We start from the raw sequence: 11,421 nt of genomic DNA on the forward strand, positions 1-11,421 counted from the left end.
AGAGGCTTTGTTTTGTTTTGGAACTCACTTTCTTATCTCCTATTTGACCGCCGTTTTACTCCCCCCCCCCCCCCCCTCTAGCATATCTGCGTGATCAGCGAAAGTGGCAAGCTGAAATACAAGATGTGAGGGAAGGAGTCGTGGTCTCACACATTTCCGCCCTCTTACAGCTGCTATGGGGGCATTTGTCCTCTGATGTCATGGTTCAACATTCCATATGTGATGCTGCTGTTTAAGCTGTGGTGGAATTCCTCATACAGTGGAACCTCGGAAGGTGGAACATCAAGCTTGGAAACAATATATCTCATTGGGAATGGTCTGTTCCAGGGTCAAACTTGCCACCATAAATCTTTTATCAACTGCACGGACAAGTTTTAATGTAACATTTTATCCTGCCTTTAATGACCACTGACAAAGACACAATGCCTCTCAAGTGTTAGTTTTTAACTGTTTAACTTGTCACACAAGTTAATTGCTGTCAAAACAATCAAAATACCTTAGAGTTATGGCTTGCGGTCAAAATGTTTTGGGAGACATGCTAGCATACCCGTAACACAAGTATCCTAAACGTTTAATAATCATTAGGAAAATGTTCAATAACTTATGAACTTTTAGTTGTCAAGCTACAGTACGCTCTTGTGAATGGTGGCCATGTTTTACAATCAAATGTTACAGACATGTGCCAGTCCCCCAAAGGCAAGTGCTAAATTTGGTGATTCAGCTCATTTCCCTAAAGTTGCACTTGCCCAGGGGTGTCAAAACTATTTTTCATTGAGGGCCACATCCCAGTAAGGGCTGCTTCAAGAGGGCTGTTATTTTTAAATTAAATCACACTATGCATGCAGGTAATAACCTGTGATGAATCATGATTAATTGAAATGTATATGCATTTGATTATTAGATTTTTTTTATGTATAACATGCTTTAAAATCACAAATAAAGGTGACAAGCAGATATTTAACTATTTGTTTTTATCTCACAAAAATAGTTTTGCAATACAGTACGGTATATAATAATATAATTGGTATGATCAGATAATATTGAAGTTTAAAATACACATTTTTTCTGTCAAAATTTAAAGAACGAATGCATTTAGTAAAAAAATATATTTCTTTAAATAAGCATTTTATTGAAACCTAGTTTTTTCAGGCTGGGCCCCGGTCCTTGAGTTTGACTCCTGTGCACTAGACTGTTTTCTAAATCTTGTTAAGATGTGTGGGAAATTTCAAGTCCATACAGGGTGTTTAATAACAGCGCCACAAAGTGGTATATTTGTCAGAAAAATAATAGCACAGGCAACACAGTAAGGGTGCATTTTTTAAACACATTTTCGCCATTTTGTGTGCATCGGTTTATAAGTAGATTAATTATAACCCACGGGGTGTGCTATTTTTTTTTTCAAGTAGCTAACTTTTTTGGCCAAAAAATCCAAACGTACATAGTTGATACTTTGATGCTAATTGAACTGACGTATGTTGGGTATTTCTACTTAATGGAGTATGGAAGAGTATGTAGAGGCTTCACTGCATAGACAAAACTTGCATGGAAAAGACTGGAATTCTGCTCTTTTTGCCTTATATTATTGTTTTGCTCAATGCAGTGTAAGGGACTGGTTGTCATAACCAGAAAAATGGAAGTTAATCCTCTCTAAATATGTTTTTAAGTAGAAAAAATGTAGCATTTGGAAATAAAACGATTGTTGTCTTTTTTAACATTTCACCATTGTTCTTGTCAGAACCGTGTAGCATTTTTAACACAACTGGACCTTTTTTTTGGTATTCCTTTTTACATTGATGTCTTTAATTGGATCGACTTCCTTGAGCAACTTTTTGGTGTCATTGCCAGATTAAATGTATTTTATATGTATTAAAATGTGACGCCCTCCTAAGATGTTATCCTTTTTTCTATGGACCTTTGTAGCGACTGTTTATTATTGTCAATCATATTGTAGAGCATGTCAGGTCACCATTACAGGGTGGAAAAACAGAAATAGGTGCCCCACAAATGAGCCAAAAAGGCACAAAAGAGTCATTTGTGTTGAACTGTTGTGCTCTTTGTATACACCTGACATATGACTCTTGGTCTTTAAGCTGGGGACGCTGAGTGCTATTTAAACAAAACGGTTTTTCACATGCTGTTTAAGTGGATTGACAGCATGACCTTTATAAAACCGTGACGATGATTTCCACATGGAACCATTTAACGCTATAGGACACAGCATTACTGCAGTATCTTGGTTTTAGCTGTGACTTTTGACTCATGGAAGCATAAGTTAGTAGAAAAACATTTGCAGTACATTATTTAGTATTGCGGCATGCTGACAATGCCAAATGTTGGATTACTAATATTTACCATTCGTTTGTTACGACAACATATTTTCCTACAAACAACCAAACCAGTGAAAGTGGCACGTTGTGTAAATCGTAAATAAAAACAATACCGTTACTTGCAAATAATTTTCTACTTATATTCAATTGAATAAACTGCAAAGACAACATATTTAATGTTTCAACGGAGAAATTTTTTTTTTTTTTGCAAATAATCATTAACTTTAAAAAGTTGGCACAGGGCCATTTTTACCACTGTGTTACATGGCCTTTCCTTTTAACAACACTCAGTAAAGGTTTGGGAACTGAGGATACCAATTTTTTAAGCTTGTCAGGTGAAATTATTTTCCACTTTGCATCAGTCCATCTTAGATGAGCTCAGGTCCAGCAAAGCTGGCGGCATTTCTGGGTGTTGATAAATGGCTTTTGCTTTGCATAGTAGAGTTTTAACTTCCACTTACAAATGTAGCGACAAACTGTAGTTACCGACAGTGGTTTTCTGAAATGTTCCTGAGCCCATGTGGTGATATCCCTTACACACTGATGTCGCTTTTTGATGCAGTACCATCTGAGGGATCGAAGGTCACAGGCATTCAATGTTGGTTTTCGGCCTTGCCGCTTACGTGCAGTGATTTCTTCAGATTCTCTGAACCTTTTGATGATATTACGGACCGTAGACGGTGAAATCCTTAAATTCCTTGCAATCGCTCGTTGAGAGATGTTGTTCCTTAACTGTTCGACAATTTGCTCACACCTTTGTTCACAAAGTAGTGACCCTCAGCCCATCCTTGTTTGTGAATGACTAAGCATTTCATGGAAGTTGCTTTAATACCCAATCATGGCACCCACCTGTTCCCAATTAGCCTGTTCACCTGTGGGATGTTCCAAATAAGTGTTTGATGAGCATTCCTCAACTTTCTCAGTCTTTTTTGCCACATGTGCGAACTTTTTTGAAACATGTTGCAGGCATCAAATTCCAAATGAGCTAATATTTGAAAAAAAATAACACAGTTTACCAGTTCGAACGATAAGTATCTTGTCTTTGCAGTCTATTCAATTGAATCTAGGTAGAAAATTATTTGCAAATCATTGTATTCTGTTTTTATTTACGATTTACACAACGTGCAAACTTCACTGGTTTTGGGTTTTGGCTTGTTTTTTTCTGTTATGTTGCTTCATCTGTAAACTATGAGAAAATAAAGTGCAAACATACCAAAAACACTCATAAAAAAACTACTTTGGATACATTATTTGAGAGATTTTGTTTTAAGTATGTTTCCTTTCTGCCTCAATGCCATGTATTGTACTTTCATATCCTGCTATGGTATGATTAACTAAGTAAACTATACAGTGTAGTCCAAAGCACAGGGAATTACTGTCAGCAAAGATGGAGTATCTCTCTTGATGCGCTTACATATGCAAATTATGTACTCATACCAGTGGTTCTCAAACTTTTTTCCACCAAGTACCACCTCAGAAAACACTTGGCTCTTCAAGTATTACCATAATGACCAACATTAAAATACAGTGGCATAGTAGGCCTAAACATTCATAAGAAAATAGCAGAGTTTTTATTGAAAAAGCATAATAAAAAATGTTTGGCCACTGAAACATTACCCACAGTTTGAACAATAACGCTTTGTTTAAATTTTTAAGTGATTCTTTGGCATTCCACTAGATCGATGGTCAGCAACCCGCGGCTCTAGAGCCACATGTGGCTCTTTAGCGGCGCCCTGGTGGCTCCATGGAGCTTTTTCAAAAATGTATGGAAATGGAAAAAAAATGCGATGAAAAATGTTTTTTGTTTTAATATGGTTTCTGTAGGAGGACAAACACGACACAAACCTTCCTAATTGTTGGAAAGCCCACTGTTTAATATGTTTGTGCTTCACTGATGAGAGTATTTGTAAAGCGCCGTTTTGTCCTACTAATTTCAGCGGCCCTTGAACTCACTGTTGTGTGGACTGTGACTCAACAGTTTAACATGTATAACTTTCTCCGACGCTGCCACAGAAAGACGTGTTTTATGTCACTCCTTCTTTGTCTCATTTTGTCCACCAAACGTTTTATACCGTGCGTGAATGCACAAAGGTGAGCTTTGTTGATGTTATTGACTTGTTATGGAGTGCTAATCAGGAATATTTGGTCACTGCATGACTGCAAGCTAATCCATGCTAACATGCTATTTAGGCTAGCTGTATGTACATATTGCATCATAATGCCTCGTTTGTAGCTACATTTGAGCTAATTTAATTTCCTTTACTTATGTCCTCTGTGTATTTAGTTTATTTTTGTTTCATGTATGTAATATTGGCTACATTTCTGATATTTGTTTGTGCGCCATGTTGTTCCAAACCACAGTAACCGTTACCCAGCTTGCAAAGATTGTAATAAATCCATTAGAAGATGACGGCCTGTTGTTTCCTTTAACTTGGACACACACATCTATACTATTGACGGTCATTTCCAGGAGTTATCTCACCCTCCCAGAAGTTGTACTAATGTTTTCCAATGTTGTAAAAATGTGTAGAATAAATATTGCATTTCAACATTTCTGTCAACAAAGATTTGCGTCAGCCTGCAACACATAGTCATTTTGATAGTAGGCTAATATGGACACTTCATGTATTGCCTTCATTATAACAGGTATATAGGGCTTTTATTTTTTTGCGGCTCCAGATCGATTACTTTTTTGTATTTGTGGTCCGATATGGCTCTTTCAACATTTTGGGTTGCCGACCCCTGCACTAGATGGAGCAACGTGTACCACTACTGGTGCGTGTGCCACAGTTTGAAAATCCCTTTTTTTTTATACAGTCAGTTTATTAGGATTTATTTTCCACAGCTGTCACATGTAGAAATTAGCAAATTATTTACTAGCATTACTGTAACAAAATAGTTGTGATGTGTAGGTGTACTTTAAAAAAAAAAAATACATGTTAAAAATCCTTATACCAGAGTGTGTTTTCTTTATACTATTTTACATGAACAGAGAAAACAATATAAATTGAAAAACAAATGCTGGAAACAGTACACAGTAAAGGATGGGAAGGGCAATTTTGTTTTGTCACCTTTACTCCACTTGGTTTGAGGCTTTTGCCACCTTTTTTGCAGTGAAAAGTAACTTAGTACATTTTGATTCAGTTACTTTTGTTTGAGTATATTTTTCAACTTGTACTTTTGACAATGTTTTGAGAGTTGTTTATGTGCATATATAGACAGTGACAGGCAAGCTTTGTGAAAGTATCCTGCCTGAGCTGACCTCTGCTGCCGCTGCTGCAACAAAATCCAACCATGGCCAAAAGAAACAGGTGGCCCCTTCTGTTCGACTGCGGATAAAGGGGGACATTTGTTGGTGGGGGCCCCTGAGGAATGGAGCACAGCAATCCTCTCAGTCAGCCAACTCCCCGCAGAAGTGTGCACTTAAATGGCCTGCACATATTATTACATTCCTCATGCACTACCATGTTGACCAAAACTTGACCCCCTTGTTTTGTAAAATGTAATTTTACATATATGTATGTGCACACTACCATGGTGATTGTGTTTGATTAACATTCCCTAAAATCAAAATATTTAAAACAGGGTTCCCCAACCTTTTTTCCAACAGGGACCGGTTTAATGTATGTATTACCGTACTTTCACGGACCAGCTTTCTACGTGTGGCAGATAAAAACAGCAAAAAAATTAGCCTTTGGCTACAATCTGAAAGTTAAGTCGGAAAACATGTGGTAGTTTATAAATTAACTAGATGAGGCAATTCCTGAAGGAATTGCATGTGAATGCTCCAATGCTGACAGAATGAAGTATGAATGGAAGAATATTTTGAATGTTGGAATGTTTTGAATGTTGAAGCATTTGTATTTCCAGGAAAACCGGAATTTGGTTTGGAACTTGGGAAATACTTGGTTTGAATGTCCAGGATGAGTGGAACATGTTGAAGGTGGAATATTTTGAATAGGTTGAAAAATGTTAGAATTGTGAAAGTGTGAAAAATTTATAATTCATTTGGAATGGGGACAATGTCCCTAAAAACTGAGAATTCTTGGAAATCCGGGATTTTTTTTACAGTTTTTGAAAGGGAGCACACAATTCTTGAACAGGCTGAATATTTTGAAGTAGGAACAGTTTGAGTGGGAATTGTGGAACTTTGAAAAATGTCCCATTCTTTTCAATGGGAATTTCATGGAAATTTGGGGATTTCGGGAAAAGAGGACATTTTTTGGAAAATGCAAAATTTTTTCAATGAGTTCAAATCGTTGGTGTTGGAATTTTTCAAATCGGTCAAGAAATGTTGAAGTAGTAACATTTTTAATTGAGAAATGGTATTAAGGAATTCCTGGAATTTCGGGAAAACCGGGAATGTTTCCAGTTCGAAAAACAACTTTGTTTTTAGTCCTGATTAAGAGGAATGTTTTGACAGTAGAACGGTTTAAATGGGTTGAAAAATGGGGAGGGAGTAGTTGCCAGAAAAAAGGGTCAAAAAAGGGTTTTAAAAAACTGGAATTCTGGGAATTCCTGGATTTTTTTTTTTACTTGAAACAATTATAGTTTTAATGTCCAGGATAAGTGGAACATGTTAAAGGTGGAATGGTTTGAATCAGTTGAAAAATTTGGAAATGGTGGAAGTTTGAAAAATGGCCAATTCATTTTGAATGGGAAAAAATGTCCCGGAAAACCTGGAATTCTGGGAAATCTGGGAATTTGTCAAGGGAAAGCCCGCGATTGGAATGGTTTGAGTCGGATGAAAAAAGTGGAAGGTAGAGCGCGCCAAAATCTGGAGAAGAAGAAGAAGAAGAAGAAGAAGAAGAAGAAGAAGAAGAAGAAGAAGAAGAAGAAGAAGTTGGATAAAAATACATTACTTTTGGTGTAGAAAAAGCATATTATTTGTGTGAATGTTTTGGAGCATATGCCTCACGGACCTTGGGACCGGTGGTTGGGGACCACTGACTTAAACGGTTCTACACAAGCCTTTGGCTGTACTGTGGCTAGTCCGTGTTAACTCCCACCTGATTGGTCGTATCAAATGCAAGGCCGTCTGTGATTGGCTCAGCGTGTCCTGTTGACCGAAGGTGGACTCCCAGAGAGTTGGGAACGCTCGAAGCCAAAAAAAAAAAAAAACTCCGGCAGCCACAGAACGACACCATGCGCCTCCCTTGCGTGGGAAGCCGTTTATACCCAAATTAAATTACATTATGCCATCCCACCTCGGAGCCCATTTACTTTTGTTTTACTCGCTTTTTTACTCTCTTTTATCGACGACCGCTGCCGCTGTGGCTCGCCTGGAACGACACCGCGCCGCAACTACTCAGGTAACTTTGTTACAACTCCAACTATTAGCATGGCTGCTAGCTAGCCCTACGAGTTAAGTTTCATTGTCACCTTTGTTTACCATTTTGACCAACCTTGCTTACAAGATACCGTCTTATCGGTTACTCTCTGGGTAGATTGTGTGTGTATTTGTGCTAAAACTAATGAAATAAGTTATATTTCAACTGTCTAGTTCGTGTGTGCTTCGATCATTCGATCGGTCGAGCAAAACAATGGCCATTTTTCAATCAGAAAACATGTTGTTATTTTTTGTAAATACAGGGTATAAAATCATTTATATTTACACAGATATAAGGTGAATGGCCTTTATTTTATTCGCCCCTGTTTCACTTGTTGCGTGTCATTGGTGATGCAGCGTCGACTAGTGTCCACGTTGCTGCGACAACAATCCTAATGGTTTGTCCATGTGTTTTTTGTCCCTCAACAAATAATATTTTTAACATTTTTTCATCCATATTAGCATTTGGTTCACGTTTAATCGGGAAACGGATTAACAGTAATGAGCCCAACATAAGGCGACCCTGGACGTCTTTTATTAAGACTATTTTTTTTCTTTAACAATAATTTCATCAATCCAGTTTCTACCGCTTGTCCCTCCCGGGGTCGCGGGGGTGGCTGGAGCCTATCCCAGCTTCAGTCACCCTGGACAAGTCGCCACCTCATCACACATCGTTTCACTATCAGTTAAATCAGTCTATTCATATTTTGTTAATTGTATTTCATAGGTTTTTCCTCAGGTGTTTTATGACTCATCTTCATTGATCACTATTATCATTAATTATCCCACATTGGGGAAATTCCACGGCTGCAGTGTAAAATGTACTTGCATGAACCGAAAGTCGTTAACAAACAGGAAAAAAGGAAACATGACTCGGAAAAAGGGGAATAAGTAAAAAGTACACAGTAGTGCAGGGATTTAACAGCCTCTCAATGTATGCCTAGACTATGGAGTCAAGTTTGACATCAAGTATAATTATAAAGTATAATGACCAATGAGGATCAAACATCTGCATTTCCCAGGTTTCAAGGTGTCTGGTCAAACCCTGTCTGTGTGCACCAATGCAAAATATTTAAGATTCAAGATTGTTTATTGTCATATGCACAGTTAAACAGACAGTTTGCCATAAAATTAAAATCTTACTTTGCTAGTCCACCCTTCAACAAGTCACACGGTACTTAGCTAAAAATAAAAAAAATAAATTAAAATGTATATACAAGGCACAGTAAGTAACATAACATTATTGCACATTCTGATTGACAGTCAACAGTATAAATATGGAGGTGACATTGGGTGACAGGAGCAGTTAAAGTGTCTTTAGTGATCAAAGGTGAAAAGTGTCTACAGTGATCAAAGGTGAAAAGTGTCTACAGTGATGTTAACAGTTTGGGGGTGGTCATGGTAGGGGGGGGGGAGATTCAAGATTGTTTATTGTCATATGCACAGTTAAACAGACAGTTTGCCGTACAATGAAAATCTTATTTTGCTAGTCCACCCTTCAACAAGTCACACGGTACTTAGCCAAAGATAAAAAATAAAAATTTATATACAAGGCACAGTAAGTAACATAACATTATTGCACATTCTGATTGACAGTCAACAGTATAAATATGGAGGTGACATTGGGTCACAGCAGCAGTTAAAGTGTCTTTAGTGATCAAAGGTGAAACGTGTCTACAGTGATGGTTAACAGTTCGGGGGTGGTCATGGTAGCTGTCTTTTGTTCAAAAGGAGGGGGGGGGGGAGCTAGCATTCACAAGTTAGCATTCACAAGCCTGATGGCCTGTGGGTAGAAACTGTTTGTCAGTCTCGTAGTCCTGGATTTCATGCTCCTGTATCGTCTGCCTGGTGGTAGGAGGCTGAAGAGACTGTGCTGGGGGTGTGTACTGTACTTTATGATGTTGTGTGCTCTCCTGGTGGCCCTGGTAGAGTACATGTCCTGTAGTAAGGGGAAGGCTGCTCATGATATGTACTGAGCAGTTTTAATCACTCGCTGGAGTGCCTTCCTGTCCTTAGCAATGCAGTTTCCATACCAGACCGTGATTGAGCTGGTAAGGACACTCTCAACCGTACTTCTATAGAAGTTGCTGAGAATTTTGGGTGGCATGCCAAATTTTCTCAGCCTTCTTAGGAAGTACAGTCGCTGCTGGGCTTTCTTTATTGTTTGTTGGGTGTTGTGATCCCAGGTGAGGTCCTCGCTGATGTGGGTCCCGAGGAATTTAAAGGTTTTCACCCTGTCCACCTTTGTCCCCCCTATGTACAGAGGTGTGTAGTGGGTACTCCTTCTCCGTGGGTCAATAATCATCTCCTTGGTCTTGTCTGTGTTCAAGGAGAGATTATTATCCTAACACTAGGCCACCAGTTCCGCTATCTCCCTTCTGTACGCTGCCTCAGCTCCCCCGGTGATCAGTCCGACGACCGTAGTATCATCTGCAAACTTGATGATACTGGTGTTGTTCTGGGAGGCCACACAGTCGTGTGTGAAGAGGGTGTACAATAGGGGGCTCAGCACGCAGCCTTGGGGGGTATGCTTAGAACCTTTGTGCCTGATGTCTGGTTGCCGATTCTGACTGACTGGGGCCGGTTTGTGAGAAAGTTCAGGACCCAGTCACAGAGAGCCGGTGTTAGACCAACAGTGAGGAGTTTAGCAGTGAGTTTTTGTGGGATGACCGTGTTAAAAGCAGAGTTGTAGTCGATGAATAATAGCCTGGCATAGGTGTCCTTGCCCTCTAAGTGGGTGAGGGTGGTGTGGATGACGGTGACTGCATGCTCAGTGAACCGGTTCTGCCGGTAGGCAAACTGTAGAGGGTCCAGTGTGTCTGGGATGGTCTTCTTGATGTGTGACATGACTATCCTCTCGAAGCACTTCATCACTATTGGGGTGAGTGCAACAGGGCGATAGTCATTCAGACAGGTCACAGTGTTTTTCTTTGGCAGGGGCACGATGGTGGTAGTCTTGAAGCAGGTGGGCACAACAGCTTGTGCTAGTGACAAGTTGTATATGTCAGCAAGTACGTCAGCCAGCTCTGATGAACACACCCTGAGGGCCTGGTCAGGGATGTTGAGGGATGTTGTCTGGGCCGGCTGCCTTCCGTGGGTTTGTTCTCCTCAGAACTGTACGTACCTCTGCTGTTGTCACAGTGAGTGGTGGGTCCCGTGTGCGTTCTGTGGTCAGAACCCCTCTCTGTTGGTTGGTGTTGAGGACCTCGAAGCGGGCGTAGAACTCATTCAGCTCATCTGGCAGTGAGCGTTGGCTGTTTGTGACCCCCCCCTGCTCCCCTGCTTGTAGTCTGTGATGTGTTGCAGGCCTTGCCACATGCGCCGGGAATCTGCGGTGGAGTAGAATTTGTCTGTATTGTCCCTTGGCCTCGCTGATGGATTTACTCAGGTCATATCTGGCCTTCTTGTAGTCCTCAGCGTTGCCTGAGACAAATTCAGTGGAGCGGGCATGTAGCTTGGACCGAACATCACAGTTAATCCAGGGTTTTTGGTTTGGGTATATTTTGTATTGTTTTGTGGGCAAAATATACCCAAATATATTTAGGCCACATGATCAATTATGAGATGGAGGATGATGCTGACATGCTTCGACAGAGAAGAATGCTATATGTCCAAGCCAATATCTTAGTGAGAGATTTTCACTTCTCTCATGAAGCAAAGGTGTACTTGTTTGGAGCTTACTGCACCCACATGGTACCCCTTTGGGTGAGGTATAACAGAAGAAAACTTGCGGCAACTCCAGGTTGCACATAACAGTGTTTCCCA

At 39.8% G+C, this 11,421-nt stretch overlaps 2 protein-coding genes across 4 annotated transcripts in view; both read left to right on the plus strand.

Moving 5' to 3' along the window:
- The window catches only part of prtfdc1b (phosphoribosyl transferase domain containing 1b), a 39,759-nt gene extending 35,063 nt beyond the window's left edge, over positions 1-4,696 (plus strand). For all 3 annotated transcript variants that reach the window (XM_062022633.1, XM_062022634.1, XM_062022635.1), the window contains one exon: positions 82-4,696. In XM_062022633.1, the coding sequence (XP_061878617.1) occupies positions 82-129 (48 nt within the window). In that variant the 3' untranslated portion in view covers positions 130-4,696. The remainder of the gene's footprint in view (positions 1-81) is intronic.
- A 2,717-nt stretch (positions 4,697-7,413) lies between these two features.
- arhgap21b (Rho GTPase activating protein 21b) overlaps positions 7,414-11,421 on the plus strand; it is a 64,439-nt gene continuing 60,431 nt past the window's right edge. The window contains exon 1 of the mRNA XM_062022637.1: positions 7,414-7,639. The gene's annotated coding sequence lies outside the window, so the exon portion shown is untranslated. The remainder of the gene's footprint in view (positions 7,640-11,421) is intronic.

The sequence above is a fragment of the Entelurus aequoreus genome, linkage group LG16, assembly GCF_033978785.1.
Source record: "Entelurus aequoreus isolate RoL-2023_Sb linkage group LG16, RoL_Eaeq_v1.1, whole genome shotgun sequence".
Taxonomy (NCBI): domain Eukaryota; kingdom Metazoa; phylum Chordata; class Actinopteri; order Syngnathiformes; family Syngnathidae; genus Entelurus; species Entelurus aequoreus.